Source organism: Salmo trutta, chromosome 21 (assembly GCF_901001165.1).
Source record: "Salmo trutta chromosome 21, fSalTru1.1, whole genome shotgun sequence".
NCBI classification, from domain to species: Eukaryota; Metazoa; Chordata; class Actinopteri; order Salmoniformes; family Salmonidae; genus Salmo; species Salmo trutta.
The window spans coordinates 39,298,648-39,323,071 of record NC_042977.1 but is presented as its reverse complement, the minus strand read 5'-3'; the positions used below and the strand labels follow the sequence as shown (position 1 = coordinate 39,323,071).

The following is a 24,424-nucleotide window of genomic DNA, read 5'->3' as shown; positions in this document are numbered from 1 at the left end:
TTTTTTTACTGGATAGTACTTTTCTTCATGGTTATGGTTACAAAGGTTATTATTATGTTAACCCTTATTATACCAGGTTATATGCACCGTGCACACAGGTATAAGATGTCACGTGTCGTGTCCGTGGGGGGCGGGGTCTGTACAGCTGTTGCCGTGGTATCAGCTAATTAATCACAGTGTTCTGAGAATTGGGTTCAACATGCAGGAAGTACATCACACGAGGTAGGATGAAGCTGCACCCAGACGCTGATCTAAGATCAATGTTACATTTCCCCCTCCCCAACAGGCAAAGCCAGGACAACTGTGTAAGCTGATCCTAGATCTGTCACTGAGGTCTACTTCTACCCAGAGCACATCACACGACAGGAAGACTGAGCACAACATAGACAAAAGGAAAGAGAGCGACACACTGAGAAACCCACAGACAGACTAACAGGAACAGATGGACAAGTAAGAGTTGGGCTTTAGGGCTGCTCTCCTGAACATGCCGAGAGGTCAAAGTGCAAAGTCATCTGTCTCTATAACTCCACCATAACTCATCAGGTGATATTTGTTTCACATTTCTGCATTAAACATATATAAAATGTGTAATATGCAAGAGTGGAAGAGAGATAATGAGAGAGAGAGCAGTAGAAATGGATTGATAAATTGATTGGTTCATTGATAGGTGTTCAAAATACATCTATGGCAGAAGGAACTGTTGGCCACCTCTGTGTTTGTGTACATGTGATAATCATTATGTGATTACAGATTATTAGTGTGTTTATATGACATAAACATGCCAGTATTGTATTAGTAACTGTGTGTGTGTGTGTGTATCTAAGTCAGTATCTTGATCACTAGGCCCATCTCTACTCTCCCTCTCAGCTCGCCCGGCCCTCCTCGGCAGAGCGCTGGTCTGACTTCAGCTTGACAAACTCTTTGGCCACGTCGTCGTTGTTGCGTTGGGATAGGATCCTCAGTACCGTCAGGCCCGTCTCGTCCATGTGGACCCTCTTCCCCAGGGGGAGCCAGCACGTCATGCTGCCCCGGGAGGACATGTCCTTCAACTGCATCAGGGCCATGCCCACCGTACGGTCCTCCCTGGCGAAGCAGTAGTCCTTCACACACACCTGCAGCTCATAGCCCTCCGGACCCAACTCACTGCCCAGGGAACTGGAGAGACAGAGGAGAGGTTTGTTAGACAGCACACACACAGACCCCACCAGACAGAAACCTGATATACTCACTACTGGAAGGTCTCGTTGAACTTGGGCGACCAGCTGTTGTTCTTGGACTTGGTGGCGTGCTTCCTCTTCTTGTCAGTGAGGTGGGGACCAATGATGTAGACCTCCACGAAGGGACGAAATATCCCCTGGGTCTGCCACTTAATGTCATTAGCAGCAATCACTGAGCGAGAGAGAGAGAAGGGTGATGAGAGAAGAGGGGAAGAGGGTTGGGAAAGAGGTGCAGAAAGAGGTGCATGAGGGGGAGAGTTGTTTGAAGAAGACGAGCAGAGATGACATGTAGCTAGTTTGTAGTGCATTTCAAAGAAGCTCAAGTCTAGTGCAATTAGAACACATGTAAAGCCCATCATCACCCCTACCTTACACACTCCTGTTCCCCATTACCCCTCCCCCTCGCCCCTCAGCCCCTCCCTCCCCCTCAGCCCCTCCCTCCCCCCTCAGCCCCTCCCTCCATCCCTCCCTCCCCCTCGCCCCTCAGCCCCTCCCTCCCCCTCAGCCCCTCCCTCCATCCCTCCCTCCCCCTCGCCCCTCAGCCCCTCCCTCCATCCCTCCCTCCCTCCCCCTCGCCCCCTCAGCCCCTCCCTCCCCCTCAGCCCCTCCCTCCATTCCTCCCTCCCCCTCACCCCTCAGCCCCTCCCTCCCCCTCTCTCCTCCCGCCCCCCTCCTCAGCCCCTCCCTCCCTCCATCCACCTCCCCCTCCCCCCAGCCCCTCCCTCCATCCCTCCCCTCTCCCCCTGCCTCTCCCTCCATCCCTCCCCTCTCCCCCCAGCCCCTCCCTCCATCCACCTCCCAATCCCTCCAGCCCCTCCCTCCATCCCTCCCCTCTCCCCCCAGCCCCTCCCTCCATCCCTCCCTCCCTCCATCCACCTCCCCCCAGCCCCTCCCTCTATCCCTCCCCTCTCCCCACTCCCTCCAGCCCCTCCCTCCATCCCTCCCCTCTCCCCCCTCCCTCCAGCCCCTCCCTCCCTCCACCTCCCCCCCTCTCTCACCTCTCACAGTGATCTTGTGTTCTCCAGTGTTGGGATGGGTGAAGATCTCCACGTGCATTACCACCTCTCCGATTGGCTCCTCCACTCCCGACCCTGCCAGAGGTTAAGAGTTAACCACCACATCAGAAACACAGAGTTGAGATCCCTGCTGTTGACCATAGCCCTCTGACCCCCCAGTGTTTCAGACAGTGACAGGCTAGTTTAATGTACAATGAAGCAAAGACAGGCTGATAAATCTGTCTGCATGCTGTATGTGTGTGTGTGTGTGCGTGTGTGCGTGTGTGCGTGTGTGTGTGTTACGGATACAGGTATCCTGTGTGTGTATCCTGTATGTGTATTTCTTTTCTCTCCTTCTCTCCTCACAGGTGACAATCATCATTCCCCAATCAGTCACCAATCAGTCACCAATCAGTCGCTAATAAGAAGACACCTGCACCTTTTCATTTACCCTATCACAGCCCCTTTCCCTTGGTTTAAAAACCCAGTCAGTTGTTTTCTCCCCAGTTCAATCTCGCTCTCTAAAATCATTGTCAGTTACGCACCGTGTGGTAAGCGCATATCACCCAGAGTCTCAGGGTGCGCTTGAACGTTGGCATCAGACACTGAAGTCTATGCTACGTAAATATTGTTTGGAATCTGAGAAAGATTGGGATGAGGGAGTTCCTCTAGTTTTGTTTGCTGCTCGTGAAACTGTACAGGAGTCTCTAGGGTTCAGCCCAGCTGAACTAGTGTTTGGTCACAGTGAGAGGACCAATGAAAGTCCTTAAAGAACAGTTTTTGTCCCAAGAGTTGTGTGTGGGAGATGAGAATGTGTTGGACTACGTTAGTCGCTTTCGTGAGCGCCTATACCAAGCCTGTGCTCTCGCTAAGGAAGCTCTGTCTTCCTCACAGACGAGTATGAAAAGACACTATGATAAACAGGCTGTTTCTCGTCCACTACAGCCAGGTGACCAAGTACTGGTGTTATTGCCTGTTCCAGGATCTTCACTGTCAGCTCGTTTCTCTGGTCCTTATTTGATTGAAAAGAAATGAAGTGAAACTGATTATGTGCTTCAAACTCCTGATAGGAAACGCCAATCTCGTGTGTGCCACATTAACATGTGGAAGGCATACCACACCCGACCCATCACCCAGGTAGATGGTTTAAAAACAGCGGAAGGTACTGCTGTTTCCTCTGCTTCTACTGCTATGATAGTGGACTGTCATATTGATGATGTTGATGGAGATGGATTAGAGTTGCGCAATGCTCAGCAGCAGTGTGTTAGATTACCCAACTCAGAAATGCTGCTGTCTCTCCAGTCAGGTCTGGTTAATTTAACGGACGGACAGGCTGACGATATTGTGAGGCTACTCCACAGTTTTCCATGTCTTTTTAATGATGTTCATACTCGTACAAACGTGTTGGAACATGACATTAATGTTGGAAATACTGCCCCTATCAAGCAGCACCCATATCGTGTCAATGCTTCTAAGAGGAAGATAATGAGGGATGAAGTGAGATATTTGTTGGAGAATGACCTGGCGACGCCAAGTTCAAGCCCTTGGAGTTCTCCTTGCCTTCTGGTTCCTAAACCTGATGGTATGTCCAGGTTATGTACGGATTATCGAAAGGTAAATTCTGTCACACTGCCAGATTCGTTCCCGTTACCCAGACTGGACGACTGTATCGACACTGTTGGTGCTGCTACTTATGTAACAAAGTTGGACGTCTTAAAAGGTTACTGGCAGGTTCCGTTAACCTCACGTGCTTCTGAGATTTCTGCCTTTGTGACCCCAGACAAATTCCTTCAATACTCAGCCATGGCTTTTGGGATGTGGAATGCACCAGCCACTTTCCAACGACTGGTTAACGCCGTATTAGCTGGCGTTCCCAATTGTAGTGCCTACCTTTGATGATCTAGTGATTTATTCATCTGAGTGGACAGATCATGTTAACTCTCTAAGGGTAGTATGTGAGCGTTTGGCAGCTGCTTCTTTAACCCTGAACTTGGTAAAGTGTGAGTTTGGGAAGGCTACTGTTACCTATCTCGGCAAAGAGGTCGGCCATGGACAGGTGCGCCCTGTTGATGCCAAGGTCTTGGCTATCACTGCATTCCCTGCACTTACCACCAGACGAGAGCTACGCCGCTTTTAAGGGATGGTTGGCTACTACCGTAGCTTCTGTAAAAACTTCTCTGCAGTAGTTGCTCCCTTGACTGATTTGCTCAGTCCGGCAAAATCGTTTGAGTGGTCCCCAGAGTGTAAGATAGCTTTTGATACTGCTAAAGCCCTCTTATGTAGTACCCCTGTACTTGCTGCTCCGGATTTTGAACATCCGTTTAAACTGGAAGTAGATGCTAGTGCCAGAGGTGCTGGTGCTGTTCTACTGCAGCAGGACAAGAGTGGACTGGATCATCCTGTGTGTTATTTGCCACGGAAATTTAACAAATGTCAGACCAAACTATGCCACCATCGAACAAGAAGCTCTAGCTTTGTTGTTAGCTCTGCAATACTTTGAAGTGTATATAGGTTCTAGTGCCCTACCTGTGATTGTATATACTGACCATAACCCCTTAGTGTTTCTCCACCGTATGTAACCAGAACCAGCGCCTTATGCGTTGGGCGCTTATTGTGCAGAATTATAATTTGGAGATCTGCCACAAAAAGGGTTCTGGGATGTTTATGTTTTTGGACTCACCGGAGCAGACTTTGGAGTTAGCGTTTAAAGTCAAGTATGACAATAGATTGTATATGGCTTATGCTAGTACAGGTAGTCAACGGTGTTTTGAGTGTGGGGATGTTGGTCATAAGCGACATGCTTGCCCGAAAAGGGAGAAGGCAGAGGGAGGGGCGCAGGTGGTCCTCGTTACGCCTGGGCCCACTGATGTAGGGAGAGGTGGGCCGACAGTGGTTGAGCAGCCACAAGCACCTGCTGCTGAGGAACAAGTTATCCGTGTTGAGGGCACGGAGTTGCAACTTGTGTTAGAGGGAAATGTTATGCAGCAGAAAATATTTGTTGTAGAAGGTAAGGATGGATCTGAAGAGCCAGTTCCTCAGACTGGTGAGGAGGTGCCCACTACGAGTGCTGGGGTACAGGAGGGGGTTCATATGGAGCTAATCTCCCAGGTAGTGGAGGAGATGCCCACTACGAGTAATAGGGTTCAGGTGGGGCTAGTCTCCCAGGTAGTGGAGGAGATGCCCACTACGAGTAATAGGGTTCAGGTGGAGCTAGTCTCCCAGGTAGTGGAGGAGATGCCCACTACGAGTAATAGGGTTCAGGTGGGGCTAGTCTCCCAGGTAGTGGAGGAGATGCCCACTACGAGTAATAGGGTTCAGGTGGGGCTAGTCTCCCAGGTAGTGGAGGAGATGCCCACTACGAGTAATGGGGTTCAGGTGGGGCTAGTCTCCCAGGTAGTGGAGGAGATGCCCACTACGAGTAATAGGGTTCAGGTGGGGCTAGTCTCCCAGGTAGTGGAGGAGATGCCCACTACTAGTAATAGGGTTCAGGTGGGGCTAGTCTCCCAGGTAGTGGAGGAGATGCCCACTACGAGTAATAGGGTTCAGGTGGGGCTAGTCTCCCAGGTAGTGGAGGAGATGCCCACTACGAGTAATAGGGTTCAGGTGGGGCTAGTCTCCCAGGTAGTGGAGGAGATGCCCACTACGACTAATGGGGTTCAGGTGGGGCTAGTCTCCCAGGTAGTGGAGGAGATGTCCACTACGAGTAATGGGGTTCAGGTGGGGCTAGTCTCCCAGGTAGTGGAGGAGATGCCCACTACGAGTAATAGGGTTCAGGTGGGGCTAGTCTCCCAGGTAGTGGAGGAGATGTCCACTACTAGTAATAGGGTTCAGGTGGGGCTAGTCTCCCAGGTAGTGGAGGAGATGTCCACTACGAGTAATAGGGTTCAGGTGGAGCTAGTCTCCCAGGTAGTGGAGGAGATGTCCACTACTAGTAATAGGGTTCAGGTGGGGCTAGTCTCCTAGGTAGTGGAGGAGATGCCCACTACCAGTAATAGGGTTCAGGTGGGGCTAGTCTCCCAGGTAGTGGAGGAGATGCCCACTACGAGTAATAGGGTTCAGGTGGGGCTAGTCTCCCAGGTAGTGGAGGAGATGCCCACTACTAGTAATAGGGTTCAGGTGGGGCTAGTCTCCTAGGTAGTGGAGGAGATGCCCACTACTAGTAATAGGGTTCAGGTGGGGCTAGTCTCCCAGGTAGTGGAGGAGATGCCCACTACCAGTAATAGGGTTCAGGTGGGGCTAGTCTCCCAGGTAGTGGAGGAGATGTCCACTACTAGTAATAGGGTTCAGGTGGGGCTAGTCTCCCAGGTAGTGGAGGAGATGCCCACTACGAGTAATAGGGTTCAGGTGGGGCTAGTCTCCCAGGTAGTGGAGGAGATGCCTGGTACGAGTAATGGGGTTTAGGTGGAGCTAGTCTCCCAGGTAGTGGAGGAGATGCCATGTACGAGTGATGGGGTGCAACTGGGGAGTGATGAAAGGGATGTGTTAGAAGCGAGTCAGGGGTCTGTGGCCTCAGTTGAGGAGGAGCAGGATATGGATATCTCTATTGATATGATAGCAGCTGGTGACGACTCAATTTATGATCTAGAGGAGGTAAATAGGTTTCTGGATCAGACTTTTGGGAAATCTGTCAAATTGGCAGAATATTTTGATGTTGCTAAGTTTGTGAGGTCAGCTGTGATGTTACAGAAGACGGTGGGGGTTAGACCAGTTAAGTGAGAAGAAGCGGTTTCGCTTGAGGAAATTTGTTACTGCTGTCACAGCATCAAAAGGTGGTGGGAAACGTGGTCAGGTTAAGAGAAAATTTAAACAATGATGTTGATCATGCTTCATAGGGTGTCTTCTTTTTTCTCTTTGGTTTCTCTGTGGTTTCTTCTGCTTCTCCTTTCTCTTTTCTATATGGAGGTACTAAGGGTAGGTTCTCTTTTCTATATGGAGGTACTAAGGGTAGGTTCTCTTTTCTATATGGAGGTACTAAGGGTAGGTTCTCTTTTCTATATGGAGGTACTAAGGGTAGGTTCTCTTTTCTATATGGAGGTACTAAGGGTAGGTTCTCTTTTCTATATGGAGGTACTAAGGGTAGGTTCTCTTTTCTATATGGAGGTACTAAGGGTAGGTTCTCTTTTCTATATGGAGGTACTAAGGGTAGGTTCTCTTTTCTATATGGAGGTACTAAGGGTAGGTTCTCTTTTCTATATGGAGGTACTAAGGGTAGGTTCTCTTTTCTATATGGAGGTACTAAGGGTAGGTTCTCTTTCTATATGGAGGTACTAAGGGTAGGTTCTCTTTTCTATATGGAGGTACTAAGGGGAGGTTCTCTTTTCTATATGGAGGTACTAAGGGTAGGTTCTCTTTTCTATATGGAGGTACTAAGGGTAGGTTCTCTTTTCTATATGGAGGTACTAAGGGTAGGTTCTCTTTTCTATATGGAGGTACTAAGGGGAGGTTCTCTTTTCTATATGGAGGTACTAAGGGTAGGTTCTCTTTTCTATATGGAGGTACTAAGGGTAGGTTCTCTTTTCTATATGGAGGTACTAAGGGTAGGTTCTCTTTTCTATATGGAGGTACTAAGGGGAGGTTCTCTTTTCTATATGGAGGTACTAAGGGTTGGTTCTCTCAATATTAACGGAGGAAGGGACAGGAATAAGAGGGCTTGGGTATTAGAAGTAATAAAACAGAAAAGGCTTAATGTAGTTTTTCTACAGGAGACACATAGTGATGAGGAAAATAAGGTTGACTGGGGTATGTGGTGGGAGGGGCAGCATATACTCAGTCATGGTACTAATTTCAGTGCTGGGGTGGCAATCTTGTTTTCTTCAGGCTTAGGGGTGACTGTGGCATCTACAACAGAGATTGTCAAGGGTCGGGTTTTATTGGTCAAGGCGGATGTTATGTTTTTAAAAAAAATATATTTTTTTGAATGTTTATGCTCCTAATGAGGGCATATTGTTGGTTTTGATAAAAAATAAAGGAAACCTTAAGACAGTGTGACCAAGAGGGGTGTATGGTTTTAGGGGGGGACTGGAATTGTACAGTAGATTTTACTGTTGATCGCACCGCTGAAGAACCTCACCTGCGGTCAGCCACTTGCCTGTCTGGTCTACTAACTGAGTTTGAGCTTTCTGATGTGTGGAGAGTCAGGAATGCAAAAGTTAGGCAGTACACATGGCTAAAAGTTAATGAAGGTCGTGTCAGTGCAGCAAGGTTAGACAGGTTGTATGTATCTGAGCACTACTGTAGTAGGGTTGGAAGGTTAGACAGGTTGTATGTATCTGATCTCTACTGTAGTAGGGTTGGAAGGTTAGACAGGTTGTATGTATCTGATCTCTACTGTAGTAGGGTTGGAAGGTCAGACAGGTTGTATGTATCTGAGCACTACTGTAGTAGGGTTGGAAGGTTAGACAGGTTGTATGTATCTGATCTCTACTGTAGTAGGGTTGGAAGGTTAGACAGGGTTGTATGTATCTGATCTCTACTGTAGTAGGGTTGGAAGGTTAGACAGGTTGTATGTATCTGAGCAATACTGTAGTAGGGTTGGAAGGTTAGACAGGTTGTATGTATCTGATCACTACTGTAGTAGGGTTGGAAGGTTAGACAGGTTGTATGTATCTGATCACTACTGTAGTAGGGTTGGAAGGTTAGACAGGTTGTATGTATCTGATCACTACTGTAGTAGGGTTGGAAGGTTAGACAGGTTGTATGTATCTGAGCAATACTGTAGTGGGGTTGGAAGGTTAGACAGGGTTGGAAGGTTAGACAGGTTGTATGTATCTGATCTCTACTGTAGTAGGGTTGGAAGGTTAGACAGGTTGTATGTATCTGATCTCTACTGTAGTAGGGTTGGAAGGTTAGACAGGTTGTATGTATCTGATCACTACTGTAGTAGGGATGGAAGGTTAGACAGGTTGTATGTATCTGAGCAATACTGTAGTAGGGTTGGAAGGTTAGACAGGGTTGGAAGGTTAGACAGGTTGTATGTATCTGATCACTACTGTAGTAGGGTTGGAAGGTTAGACAGGTTGTATGTATCTGATCACTACTGTAGTAGGGTTGGAAGGTGTGACATTACTCCTGTGGGTTTCTCTGATCACCATATTGTTACTGTTGATATTCATTTGTCCTGTCCACGAAGGTCATCACCTTACTGGTATTTTAATGTAAAATTGTTACATGATGTCATGTTTTGTGAAAGGTTTTTGTTGTTTTGGGAAAAATGGATGGTTACAAAAGGGAATTTTGAGTCCTTGAGACAATGGTGGGAGGTTGGGAAGGCCCAAATACGATTATTTTGTCAACAGTATACTGCTCTGTCTCGAATTGAAGTCAAAGAGACTATCAAGGCACTTGAACAGGACATCAAATCTATTGAATTGAAGCTGCTCACTCAGAACGACCCTGGAATAGTCATGAACTTACAGGACTATTCTAGGGATTGTTTCTGCATGAAAGAGTGAAGGGTGCCTTGATTAGGTCTCGTTTCGCTTCCCTCAAGGATATGGATGCTCCTAGCGCTTTCTTTTTTAACCTAGGACAGTCAACATTACAACGTAAACAGATGGTCTGCCTTCGTCTCCCTGATGGGAAGGTGACCACAGATGACAGTGAAATGCGTCAACATGCCGTAGATTTCTACTCTGCCCTCTATAAGGCGGAGGATTGTGACTCTCTGTGTACTGAACAGTTGCTACACAGTCTTCCTCAATTGGGACCTGAGCAGAGAGTCGCATTGGACTCTGACATTACACTGCAAGAGCTGTCCACAGCAATCATGCAGCTCTCAACAGGCCGAGCCCCTGGCATTGATGGTTTACCATCTGAGTTTTATAAGCACTTTTGGTGGTCTATTGGAGAGGATTTTTATGAAGTGGTGTGTGAATCTTTTCATGAGGGTTCTCTTCCTGTATCCTGTCAACGTGCGGTGCTTTCATTATTGCCAAAAAAGGGGGATTTGGCTCTCATAAAAAATTGGAGACCTGTTGCTTTGCTGTGCGCAGAATATAAAATTGTTTCTAAATGTGTCTCAAACAGGTTGAAAGAGTATCTGGGATTGTTGGTCCACAAGGACCAGTCTTACTGTGTACCTGATCGCTCTATTGTTGACAACTTGTTTCTAATAAGAGATGTTTTAGACATTTGTAAACTGTCTAATGTAAATGTGGGTTTACTTTCTTTGGATCAGGGGAAGGCTTTTGATCGTGTGGACCACCAGTACTTGTTTTAAACAATGAAAGCCTTTGGGTTTGGGGATGTTTTTTTTGTCTTGGATGAGTTTACTGTATGCTGGGGCCTCGGGTATGGTGAAGGTGGGGGGTGGTTTGAGCTGCCCCATCCCTGTCCAAAGGAACATCAGGCAAGGATGCCCAATTTCAGGGCAGTTATATAGTCTGGCAATTGAACCAATGCTTTGTTTTTTAAGAGCGAAGCTTACTGGTTTCTCTGTGCCAGGGGTAATGAAGGGTCCCACGATAGCACTGTCTGAGAATGCAGATGATGGGACTGTTTTTATTACAGGGGGTGAGGATGTTAAGGTTCTCTCAAACGCTTTAAAGGTGTATGAGGGGGCCTCCTCAGCTAGAGTCAATTGGGGAAAGAGTGAAGCGCTGTGGGCAGGTCAGCTTCAGATGGGGTCTGCTCCACGGTTACCAGGGGGGCTTCAGTGGGGCAGAGATGGGATGAAGACTTTGGGGGTTTTTCTAGGCTCTGATGTCTTTCAGAAAAAGAACTGGGAGGGTGTAGTGGAGAAAGTGTGTGCCAGACTGTCAAGATGGAAATGGGTGCTGCCCCAGCTGACTTATAGGGGAAGGGTATTGGTAGCTAATAATATTGCTGCCACTGCACGAGGGTGGGCAAGGCCTGGTGGATATTTCCTCTGGTCTGGACAACACTGGATTAAAGCTGCAGCCCTGTACCTGCCACTACACGAGGATGGGCAAGGCCTGGTGGACATTCCTTCTGGTCTGGACAACACTGGATTAAAGCTGCAGCCCTGTACCTGCCACTACACGAGGATGGGCAAGGCCTGGTGGATATTTCCTCTAGGATCATGGCTTTCCGGCTTCAAGCAGCCCAGAGACTGTTGTACAGTGACGGTTCTAGCTGGGTCGACACAGCCTACACATTGATGAGGAGAGTGGGCTGTTTGGGCTTAGACAAGCACCTTTTCCTCTTAAACCTGGAGGGGGGTGATTTGCCTGGCCTGACTCAATTTTATGAGTCTGTTATGCAGGATTGGAGAGTTTTTGTCAAGTCCCGTAAGGCCTGCACGCCACCAGGGATGTGGCTTTTTGAAGAGCCTCTTTTTCACAACACTGCCATCCAGTCCCGTGTTCTGGGTTCAGCTAGCCTACGTTCATGCCTGTTAGGCGTGGGGTGTACTAAACTGGGTCATCTGATGCGGAACAGGATTAGATCGTTGGAGGAGATGGGAGAAAGAGCGGGGATCCGATCATCTCGCCTACTGAGGAAGGTCGTCGCTGAGGTCTGTGACTCCCTGCCAGTGCTTCATCTGCAGTATGTGACTGACATTTCCAATTCTGATCGGTGGAAGGAGGGTCTGGATGATGTGTTCCCTGCACTGATTGTTAGTGCTGCGGCGGGGGCATTCAAGGAGGACGTGGGGATGCTGCTTTCCTTCGATACCCCGGAGCTGGGGGAGTTCAAGGAGGTGGGAAAGAAGGCCATGTACAGAGTATGTGTAAAGGTGTCCCATGCCTCTTCCCTGGAAGGGGTAAAATCGACGAGGTGGGCGGGTGTGCTTGTTCCAGGTGTCTCTCCAAAAGGCTGTTGGCGATCATTATACAAACTGCCTATTGATAAGAGGACAGCTGACATGGAGCCATAGCCACTAACATGCATCTGGTACACCTGGATCCTACTGTTGGGGAAGGGTGTCCATTTTATGCTGAGTCTGAAACTCTGGCACATCTGTTTTTACAGTGTCCCAGGTTGGTCGGGATGATTGACCTGATCACTAATTGGTTCTCAACGTAGGGAGAGGTTTTTTCTTCCCAACTGTATATATTTGGGCCAAAGTACAGGTTCAGTCAAAAGGGTGTAGTTGTGTTGCTTCATTTTGTGTTAGGGGCAGCAAAATTAGCGATATGGAAGACCCGAAAGAACAGTATTCAGGGACAGGGGTCTGTGGATGTGGTGGGAATGCTGGAGGGAATGTTGGCAGCGAGACTAAGGGTTGAGTTTGCCTATTATAAACTGGTCAACAATATTGATCAGTTTATGAGTATATGGGGTATTCAGAGGCTGTTGTGTTTAGTTACTGTGGAGAAGGAATTGGAGTCGTGTTTTTAATTGATGTTTTTAATTGACCCAATAAAGATTATTTAAATCTCTCTCTCTCTCTCTCTCTCTCTCTCTCTCTCTCTCTCTCTGTCTCTGTCCCTGTCTCTGTCCCTGTCCCTGTCCCTGTCCCTGTCTCTGTCCGTCAGCCTGTGAGTATAGTTTTTGGTTAAAGTGTTGACTGTTTGTTTGTTGGTGGGAAAAGGGGTTACCAAGACAAGTCGCCCATGGGCATATATTACCCTTATGAATACTTTGTCTAAGTACCCTAGTTAGAACTGGGCGGACCACCCACTGTATTTTTTAGTTAGCTAGCTGTTATTGAAGTAGGCTAGTCTATTTTAGGGGTGTTTTTGGATTATCGTTTCTTTCCTTGGGTCCAGCTCAGCCCCTCTTCCCACACCCCATTACTGTGTGTTTAAAAATAAACCTGTAGTGTTTGACGGTAGATTTATATTGTCTGTGGTTTTTGTTCTCACTGTCTCTTTATCACTATTTTAATTTGCATGAGTTATGTTACGGGTCTCGTTGCCATCCCCCCCTTAGACTGCAGGGCCAAAGGGATTCGTATCAGTGTGTGTGTGAGACATTTGGATCGTTCTGAGCTAAATGTAAAAATGTTGTTGATTTCACAAGGTTAAAAAATGAAGGAAAATCAGCTCTATGAACTGGTACTTTTTGGGGGATCGAACCGGTTCAGAAAAAAATAGTGATTCTGCTGGGAACGATTGGTACTAAAACAAACACATATACACACACCTCTTGGTAACGAGATGAGCAGGGCTTAGCTGAGCAAGGTTTAATACCAGGGTTAAGATCAAGCTACAGGATTGCAGACAAGACTGTAATTCACTAATTGAGGGTAATTCTCCTGAAAACAACTGTTTAAAATGGATAGGTGTAGAGAGAAGGAGAGGGAGGAATAAATTGAGGGGTGGGTGGGGGTATGCACGATCACAGGCACTTACCCTTTTCTGGTAATGTGTCTTCATTGAGGGTATACCTGACCCCCTTCCCTCCATGGACTAGCAGAGAGAGTGGGAGAGAAGACACCTCAGTAAGATGTTTCACAATGACAGTTAGCATTAAAAAATAGATCAGGCAGATAGACACACACACAGCCAGCGAGCCAGCCAGTCCACTAGCCAGACAGACGGGCCAGCCAGCTACTAGCCAGCCAGACGGACAGCCAGACAGCCAACCAGACCACTACTAGCCAGATAGCTAGCCAGACAGCCAACCAGACCACTACTAGCCAGACAGACCACTACTAGCCAGACAGACAGACAGACAGACAGACAGACCACTACTAGCCAGACAGACAGACAGACAGACAGACCACCACTAGCCAGACAGACAGACAGACAGACCACCACTAGCCAGACAGACAGACCACCACTAGCCAGAGAGACAGAGGGTGTGACGTACCCTGAGCGTTTTGTGAAAGGACAAACTTCCTGATGAGCTTGTCAGTGTGTTGTGTGTAGAGGGACAGGGCGTAGTGCAGAGACTTCAGGTCAGGACTCTTCTCCAGGAACGTCTTCTTCAGACCCACACCGCCCGCATGGAAGTATTGCTGCAGGGGCATTGTTATTTATCCTCAGAGAGATGTAACATAGTATAACCCTTGTTATAAGACATCCCAAAGGCTCGGACATGCTTATAACAAGTTATGAAGCATCATACAGTAGCAGACATACTATTTACTGCATAGTACACATTATACATACTGTACATGTAGTATACGGTACCTTAATGGTGTCCAATGCCAGCTCTATGATGGCACACTGTTTAGGGGAGAGAGCCTTGGCCTCCTCTCTCACAATGTGCTCCTGCAGTGTACCGGGAAACAGACAACAGAGTTAACGCAACAATGTAGTTAATACGACACAATACACTATACAATAGAACTGCATTTATATGAAACATGCTGTAGAAATCAAAAAAGGAACTCATCCTAATGCGTCATCATAAAGGAACTCATCATAAAGGAACTCATCATAATGTGTCATCATAAAGGAACTCATCATAAAGGAACTCATCCTAATGCGTCATCATAAAGGAACTCATCCTAATGCGTCATCATAAAGGAACTCATCCTAATGTGTCATCATAAAGGAACTCATCATAATGCGTCATCATAAAGGAACTCATCATAAAGGAACTCATCCTAATGTGTCATCATAAAGGAACTCATCATAAAGGAACTCATCCTAATGTATCATCATAAAGGAACTCATCATAAAGGAACTCATCCTAATGTGTCATCATAAAGGAACTCATCATAAAGGAACTCATCATAATGTGTCATCATAAAGGAACTCATCATAAAGGAACTCATCCTAATGCGTCATCATAAAGGAACTCATCCTAATGCGTCATCATAAAGGAACTCATCCTAATGTGTCATCATAAAGGAACTCATCATAATGTGTCATCATAAAGGAACTCATCATAATGTGTCATCATAAAGGAACTCATCCTAATGCGTCATCATAAAGGAACTCATCATAAAGGAACTCATCCTAATGTGTCATCATAAAGGAACTCATCATAAAGGAACTCATCCTAATGTGTCATCATAAAGGAACTCATCCTAATGTGTCATCATAAAGGAACTCATCATAAAGGAACTCATCCTAATGTGTCATCATACAGGAACTCATCATAATGTGTCATCATAAAGGAACTCATCCTAATGTGTCATCATAAAGGAACTCATCATAAAGGAACTCATCCTAATGTGTCATCATAAAGGAACTCATCATAATGTGTCATCATAAAGGAACTCATCCTAATGTGTCATCATAAAGGAACTCATCCTAATGTGTCATCATAAAGGAACTCATCCTAATGTGTCATCATAAAGGAACTCATCCTAATGTGTCATCATAAAGGAACTCATCCTAATGTGTCATCATAAAGGAACTCATCATAAAGGAACTCATCATAATGTGTCATCATAAAGGAACTCATCATAATGTGTCATCATAAAGGAACTCATCCTAATGTGTCATCATAAAGGAACTCATCCTAATGTGTCATCATAAAGGAACTCATCCTAATGTGTCATCATAAAGGAACTCATCCTAATGTGTCATCATAAAGGAACTCATCCTAATGTGTCATCATAAAGGAACTCATCCTAATGTGTCATCATAAAGGAACTCATCCTAATGCGTCATCATAAAGGAACTCATCCCAATGTGTCATCATAAAGGAACTCATCATAAAGGAACTCATCCTAATGTGTCCTCATAAAGGAACTCATCCCAATGTGTCATCATAAAGGAACTCATCCTAATGTGTCCTCATAAAGGAACTCATCCTAATGTGTCATCATCATTACCTTGAGCTTGGAAAGCTGACCCAACTCCTTAGCGGCATTAAAGATCATCTGAGTGCCCTGTGATGGAGAGTGAGAGAGAGAGAGAGAGAGAGAGAGAGAGAGAGAGAGAGAGAGAGAGAGAGAGAGAGAGAGAGAGAGAGAGAGAGAGCGAGAGAGAGAGAGAGTGAGTGAGTGAGTGAGTATGAGAGAGTGAGTGAGAATGAGAGAGTGAGAGAGTGAGAAGGATGATGGTGGTGAGAGAAGAGGGGGAAGAGGGTTGGGGAGGTGGTGAATAGAGCATAGCATGAGGAGGGGAGAGTTGTTTGAAGAAGATGAGGAGAGTACAAATTACACATACATGTAGTTAAACATGTCACAATAAAGAATGGGGGAAAAAGACATGTGCAGGAGAGGTTTCCAATCCAGTACAGGATTGTGTGGTAACCTCCAATCCATTCAACATACAGGCAACGCTGTAGAGGAAGGACACGTTCCTTCTAAAAGTAAAACGTGACAAGGAGAAAAATATGAGACAGGTAAAGGAGGGGAGGAAGAGGAGAAAGGGGACTAAGGAGGGGAGGAAGAGGAGAAAGGGGACTAAGGAGGGGAGGAAGAGGAGAAAGGGGACTAAGGAGGGGAGGAAGAGGAGAAAGGGGACTAAGGGGGGAGGAAGAGGAGAAAGGGGACTAAGGAGGGGAGGAAGAGGAGAAAGGGGACTAAGGGGGGAGGAAGAGGGAGAAAGGGACTAAGGGGGGAGGAAGAGGAGAAAGGGGACTAAGGGGGGAGGAAGAGGAGAAAGGGTACTAACAGGGAGGAAGAGGAGAAAGGGGACTAAGGAGGGGAGGAAGAGGAGAAAGGGGACTAAGGAGGGGAGGAAGAGGAGAAAGGGGACTAAGGGGGGAGGAGAGGAGAAAGGGGACTAAGGAGGGAGGAAGAGGAAAGGGGACTAAGGAGGGGAGGAAGAGGAGAAAGGGGACTAAGGGGGGAGGAAGAGGAGAAAGGGGACTAAGGAGGGGAGGAAGAGGAGAAAGGGGACTAAGGAGGGGAGGAAGAGGAGAAAGGGGACTAAGGGGGGAGGAAGAGGAGAAAGGGGACTAAGGGGGGAGGAAGAGGAGAAAGGGGACTAAGGGGGGGAGGAAGAGGAGAAAGGGTACTAACAGGGAGGAAGAGGAGAAAGGGGACTAAGGAGGGGAGGAAGAGGAGAAAGGGGACTAGGAGGGGAGGAAGAGGAGAAAGGGGACTAAGGGGGGAGGAAGAGGAGAAAGGGGACTAAGGGGGGAGGAAGAGGGAGAAAGGGGACTAAGGGGGGAGGAAGAGGATAAAGGGTACTAACGGGGAGGAAGAGGAGAAAGGGGACTAAGGAGGGGAGGAAGAGGAGAAAGGGGACTAAGGGGGGAGGAAGAGGAGAAAGGGGACTAAGGAGGGGGAAGAGGAGAAAGGGGACTAGGAGGGGGAGGAAGAGGAGAAAGGGGACTAAGGGGAAGGAAGAGGAGAAAGGGGACTAAGGAGGGGAGGAAGAGGAGAAAGGGGACTAAGGAGGGGAGGAAGAGGAGAAAGGGGACTAATGGGGGAGGAAGAGGAGAAAGGGGACTAAGGGGGGAGGAAGAGGAGAAAGGGGACTAAGGAGGGGAGGAAGAGGAGAAAGGGGACTAAGGGGGGAGGAAAGGTGCTGTATTACAGTGGCACCAGGTCAGGTATTCCATGGCTCAGCCGTGCACCATGCTCATTTCTAACATACAGACAGGGTTTGATAATGACACTATACAATGCACTCAAATCAAGCCCTCTCCTCCTATCCACTAGTCACTCATGTAGATCTGGAGGGAGTGGATAGGTGTTAGCCTTACTGCTTACAACAACCCAATCCTTCTGGAGTTATACAAGTAGGCCTAGGGGCAGGGAATAAATCTGAGACAGGGAGGGGGTTACACTGAGTAGCATGGGGACAAGAGGAGTGATGTCACAGGTAGCAGAGGACTCCGTGTGTCCGTGCTGACAGACATCATACAGGGAGAAACACACACACACACTCATTCACGCGAGCGCGGACACACACGCACACACTCACATCACAGACACACAAACACACACAGTACTTACTATAACCTGAGAAGGAGAGGGTGGGGCGATGGCGAGAGAGAGGGGGTCAGTGAAACTGCACAGGCCCATCTCAACAAATCAACAACCAGGAAGTAACCATTGAATCCTCTACATCTTATTCTAGCCAAAGAGTACGTTCACAACTTCATATTTCTAAATGAATGGTAGATACTGTATTATACTATGGAAAATCATTTTTAAAGACTGGTAGCAGAGAGAATGTATGGAAGAGAATTAGGCTCAGGTTTTTAGAAATAAGAAAATATGTGTGTGTGTGTGTGTGTGTGTGTGTGTGTGTGTGTGTGTGTGTGTGTGTGTGTGTGTGTGTGTGTGTGTGTTACTCACCGACTGGTCTGTGAACGGTGGAAGCACAATGCTTTTCTCCATAGTGTTAATGACCAGCTTCCACAGTTCCTTCAGCACTCTCTTCAGCACAGTCTTCTCACAGATCTTAGCAAACAGCGACAGACTAGAGAGGAGAGAATACATCTTAGTACACCCATGCAGAAGAGAGAGAGAGGGAAGGAGGGAGTGTGTGTGTGTGTGTGTGCATTTTCAACCTGTTTAAACTTCAGATTGCAGAAACCATCTACAGCCAACCAACTATAACTGTTTAGTAGCAATGAATGACTTTCCTTAGCATCAGTATAACAAACCCCCTACAGTTTAACATCATGGGTTTTCCTTGATGTACACTGGAAAAACCCTTTGTTTCTCCCATTGAAACGACTATATAGATAATGTATGTGGATATAACATCTGCTGAACACCATCCCCCTCAGGTTGTCCAATTTGCAGCAACAATCATATGTTCCAAAACCTCGCTGGGATTGTATTGCTACAAGCTTTTTCAGGCCAACTCCAATATTGTTGTGACTGTGTCACCCTTACATCACATTCACCGCCTGGTCTGCTTCTGACTCTCAACCCGCATCCCTCTATCAGGGCCCCAGACGAGACGGCAGCCTACTTTACCAGACGAGACGGCAGCCTACTTTACCAGACGAGACGGCAGCCTACTTTACCAGACGAGACGGCCGCCTACTTTACCAGACGAGACGGCAGTCTACTTTACCAGACGAGACGGCAGCCTACTTTACCAGACGAGACAGCTGCCTACTTTACCAGACGAGACGGCAGCCTACTTTACCAGACGGCAGCCTACTTTACCAGACGAGACGGCTGCCTACTTTACCAGCTTGTCTAGACAAGGATGGAAGGTGACACGATTGTCAATGAAATATGTTCATGGGTTTTCTTTGTCAGGTTGTGTGTATTTTGAGTAGTTTATTAGGTTACAATACCTTTTGACACTAAAGTATGGATTGACTGTTATAGATACATTTAAGCTAGACCGTACTGATTAAAAGTAGCAAAAAGGGAGGAAATTAATGGGGTCACACTTTATTTGGATAGTCCAGATAGTATGACCAGCTAACATCAACAGATGGATTATCAACAAATTATCTGTTGATAAGCAACTGCTTGCTAAGGTTACGGTTAGCGTTGGGGCTAGTAGTTAGCGTTGGGGCTGGGGCTAGTAGTTAGCGTTGGGGCTAGTAGTTAGCGTTGGGGCTAGTAGTTAGCGTTGGGGCTGGGGCTAGTAGTTAGCGTTGGGGCTGGGGCTAGTAGTTAGCGTTGGGGCTGGGGCTAGTAATTAGCGTTAAGGCTGGGGCTATTAGTTAGCGTTAGGGCTAGTAGTTAGCGTTAGGGCTAGTAGTTAGCTTTAGGGCTAGTAGTTAGCGTTAGGGCTGGGGCTAGTAATTAGCGTTAAGGCTGGGGCTATTAGTTAGCGTTAGGGCTAGTAGTTAGCGTTAGGGCTAGTAGTTAGCTTTAGGGCTAGTAGTTAGCGTTGTGGCTGGGGCTAGTAGTTAGCGTTGGGGCTGGGGCTAGTAGTTAGCGTTGGGGCTAGTAGTTAGCGTTGGGGCTGGGGCTAGTAGTTAGCGTTGGGGCTGGGGCTAGTAGTTAGCGTTGGGGCTGGGGCTAGTAATTCGTGTTAAGGCTGGGGCTATTAGTTAGCGTTAGGGCTAGTAGTTAGCGTTAGGGCTAGTAGTTAGCTTTAGGGCTAGTAGTTAGCGTTAGGGCTGGGGCTAGTAATTAGCGTTAGGGCTGGGTCTAGTAGTTAGCGTTGGGGCTAGTAGTTAGCGTTAGGGTTGGGGCTAGTAGTTAGCGTTAGGGCTGGGGCTAGTAGTTAGCGTTGGGGCTGGGGCTAGTAGTTAGCGTTGGGGCTGGGGCTAGTAATTCGTGTTAAGGCTGGGGCTATTAGTTAGCGTTAGGGCTAGTAGTTAGCGTTAGGGCTAGTAGTTAGCTTTAGGGCTAGTAGTTAGCGTTAGGGCTGGGGCTAGTAATTAGCGTTAGGGCTGGGGCTAGTAGTTAGCGTTGGGGCTAGTAGTTAGCGTTAGGGTTGGGGCTAGTAGTTAGCGTTAGGGCTGGGGCTAGTAGTTAGTGTTAGGGCTGGGGCTAGTAGTTAGCGTTAGGGCTAGTAGTTAGCGTTAGGGCTAGTAGTTAGCTTTAGGGCTAGTAGTTAGCTTTAGGGCTGGGGCTAGTAGTTAGCGTTAGGGCTGGGGCTAGTAGTTAGCGTTAGGGCTAGTAGTTAGCATTAGAGCTGGGGCTAGTAGTTAGCATTAGGGCTGGGGATAGTAGTTAGCGTTATTACATGGACCTCCCCATTATAATCTGAATGTCTTGTTTGACTTCAGAGACTTGTATGTGACCAATACACTACATGTCAAAAGTATGTGGACACCCCTTCAAATAATGCATTCCACTATTTCAGCCACACCCGTTGCTGACAGGTGTATAACATTTAGCACACAGCCATGCAATCTCCACAGACAAACATTGTCTCAGTGACTTTCAACTTGGCACAGTCATAGGATACCATCTTTCCAACAAGTCAGTTCGTCAAATGTCTGCCCTGCTAGAGCTGTCCCAGTCAACTGTAAGCGTAGTTAATATGAAGCGGAAATGTCTAGGAGCAACAATGGCTCAGCCGCGAGTGGTAGGCCACACAAGCTCACCGAACGGGACCGGCAAGTGCTGAAGCACGTAGCGTGTAAAAATCATCTGTCCTCGATTGCAACACTCACTACAGAGTTCCAAACTGCCTCTGGAAGCAACTTCAGCACAAGAACTGTTCGTCAGGAGCTTCATGAAATGGGTTTCCAATGCCGAGCAGCCTCACACAAGCCTAAGATCACCATGCTCAATGCCAAGCGTCAGCTGGAGTGGTGTAAAGTTGGACTCTGGAGCAGTGGAAATGCGTTCTCTGGAGTGATGAATCACACTTCACCATCTGGCAGTCCAACAGGCAAATCTGGGTTGGTGGATGCCAGGAGAACGCTACCTGCCCTAATCCATAGTGCCAACTATAAAGTTTGGTGGAGGAGGAGTAATGGTCTGGGGCTGTTTATCATGGTTCCGGCTAGGCCCCTTAGTTACAGTGAAGGGAAATCTTAATGTTACAGCATACAATGACATTCTAGACAATTCTGTGCTTCCAACTTTGTGGCAACAGTTTGGGGAAGGCCCTTTCCTGCTTCAGCATGACAATGCCCCTGTGCACAAAGCGAGGTCCATAAAGAAATGGTTTGTCGAGATCGGAAGAACTTGACTGGACTGCACAGAGCCCTGACCTCAACGCCATCCAACACCTTTGAGATTAATCGGAACGCCAACCTGCAAGCCAGGCCTAATCACCCAACATCAGTGCCCGACCTTACTAATGCTCTTGTGGCTGAATGGAAGTAAGTCCCCGTAGCAATGATCGAACATCCAGTGGAAAGCCTTCCCAGAAGAGTGGAGGTTGTTATAGCAGCAAAGGGGAGTCCAACTCCATATTAATGCCCATGATTTTGTAATGAGATGTTCAATGTTCACCAAGCAGGTGTCCACATACCTTTGGTAGTGTATGTGGCAAATTTGGCATCTTTGAAGTGTTTTGGATGCCACAACATACTTGTTTGTGTGTGTGTGTGTGCGCGGCTCGGTCTCTTGTGTCTCACTTGGTGTCGAGGAAGTCCATGATGGGCTGCAGGACATTGTCTGCGTCCCCGGCCACGCTGTTGTTGTCTGTAACAGTCTGTCCCTTCACCTGGCCCAAGATATCTCCCATCTGCTTTACATTTTCCTCAATCTGGGGCTGAAAACTATATACAGACAGACACAGAGACAAGCATCAAAACCCACAACTCTGGGTTGTATTCATTGGGCACTAAGCTGAAGAAAACTGATTGAAAGAGGGAGTTCCAAAACGTTTTCCATTGCATGTCCTAATGAATACGACCCTGAAAGCGCCATGTTTCAACTAAACAAGTCCACACACACAAACACACAAACACACACCTGACAGCGAAGATCCTACTAAGGTCGTCCATGACGTTGTTGAGCTTTAATTGCAGGTCCTTCAGGAAGTCACTGGCCTCCACGTTCAGCTGGGGGCAGGAAGTAAGTGTCCTTAATAATACATTTATTTACATAGCAGGAAGTGTCCTTAATACATGTATTTACATAGCAGGAAGTGTCCTATATACATGTATTTAGTAAATTACATACTGTAGGTACAGTGCAATTACATTGTAGGTATACATTTTTACAATATGGTTTGTGTGATGACTCGTAGAGGTCTGAGTGATGACTCGTAGAGGTCTGAGTGATGACTCGTAGAGGTCTGAGTGATGACTCGTAGAGGTCTGAGGGATGACTCATAGAGGTCTGAGTGATGACTCATAGAGGTCTGAGGGATGACTCATAGAGGTCTGAGTGATGACTCATAGAGGTCTGAGTGATGACTCAGAGGTTTGAGTGATGACTCATAGAGGTCTGAGGGATGACTCATAGAGGTCTGAGGGATGACTCATAGAGGTCTGAGTGATGACTCAGAGGTCTGAGTGATGACTCTAGAGGTCTGAGTGATGACTCATAGAGGTCTGAGTGATGACTCTAGAGGTCTGAGTGATTGCTCTAGAGGTCTGAGTGATGACTCTAGAGGTTTGAGTGATGACTCATAGAGGTCTGAGTGATGACTCAGAGGTTTGAGTGATGACTCATAGAGGTCTGAGGGATGACTCATAGAGGTCTGAGTGATGACTCTAGAGGTCTGAGTGATGACTCTAGAGGTCTGAGTGATGACTCTAGAGGTCTGAGTGATGACTCTAGAGTTCTGAGTGATGACTCTAGAGTTCTGAGTGATGACTCATAGAGGTCTGAGTGATGACTCATAGAGGTCTGAGTGATGACTCATAGAGTTCTCTGTGATGACTCATAGAGGTCTGAGTGATGACTCTAGAGGTCTGAGTGATTGCTCTAGAGGTCTGAGTGATGACTCTAGAGGTTTGAGTGATGACTCATAGAGGTCTGAGTGATGACTCAGAGGTTTGAGTGATGACTCATAGAGGTCTGAGGGATGACTCATAGAGGTCTGAGTGATGACTCATAGAGGTCTGAGTGATGACTCATAGAGTTCTGTGTGATGACTCATAGAGGTCTGAGTGATGACTCAGAGGTCTGACTGATGACTCAGAGGTCTGAGTGATGACTCAGAGGTCTGAGTGATGACTCAGAGGTCTGAGTGATGACTCATAGAGGTCTGAGTGATGGGTGTTGACAAACTCACGTTTTTGCCTCCCATGGCCTCAAACATCTTCTCCAGCTGCACTCTCAGCTGTTGGATGTTATTCATGATGATGCAGGGCTGAAGAAGACACAAATAAGGAGAGATCATATTTTACATCTCTCTCTGTATCTTGCTGATATGAGCAGACAGACAGACAGACAACTTGTATCTTGCTGATATGAGCAGACAGACAGACAGACAGACAGACAGACAGACAGACAGACAGACAGACAGACAGACAGACAGACAGACAGACAGACAGACAGACAGACAGACAGACAGACAGACAGACAGACAGACAGACAGACAGACAGACAGACAGACAGACAGACAGACAGACAGACAGAGGCTCAGTGAGTGTTGACTATAGATGAGCCAGTCCAGATTTTCCCCTTACACCACATCCAGCTAATCAAACACTCCTGCCCTTACACATACAGTTTCTCTAACCTACCACTTTCTCTTTCTCTTTGTTCCCACATTGTTTAGGGAACTCTTTGGAAATTATCTCAGCATAGGACAGGAGAACGTTGCCGATGGTCTGAGAGAGAGAGACAGAGAGAGAGAGAGAGAGAGAGACAGAGAGAGACAGAGAGAGAGACAGAGAGAGAGAGAGCGACAGAGAGAGAGCGACAGAGAGAGAGAGAAATACAGATAGAGAGATACAGTGATACAGAGAGAGAGACAGAGAGACATACAGAGATACAGAGAGAGAGACAGAGATACAGCGATACAGAGAGAGAGAGAGAGAGAGATACAGATACAGAGAGAGAGACAGAGAGAGAGAGAGAGACAGAGAGAGAGAGAGACGGAGAGATGTTTATCATCTGAATGAACATCTTCTGCATCATTTAACCATATCTGTGTTATTGTCGGCCAT

At 47.1% G+C, this 24,424-nt stretch overlaps 1 protein-coding gene across 1 annotated transcript in view; it reads right to left on the bottom strand.

Moving 5' to 3' along the window:
* The window catches only part of LOC115156454 (protein unc-13 homolog A), a gene marked incomplete in the record, with an annotated part of 64,152 nt that continues 39,728 nt past the window's right edge, over positions 1 to 24,424 (bottom strand). Inside the window, 12 exon segments of the mRNA XM_029703876.1 lie at positions 1 to 1,155; positions 1,230 to 1,389; positions 2,216 to 2,308; positions 13,471 to 13,527; positions 13,931 to 14,078; positions 14,254 to 14,334; positions 15,852 to 15,908; positions 18,276 to 18,399; positions 21,935 to 22,078; positions 22,275 to 22,363; positions 23,545 to 23,622; positions 23,999 to 24,085. Of these exon segments, the coding sequence (XP_029559736.1) occupies positions 864 to 1,155; positions 1,230 to 1,389; positions 2,216 to 2,308; positions 13,471 to 13,527; positions 13,931 to 14,078; positions 14,254 to 14,334; positions 15,852 to 15,908; positions 18,276 to 18,399; positions 21,935 to 22,078; positions 22,275 to 22,363; positions 23,545 to 23,622; positions 23,999 to 24,085 (1,410 nt within the window).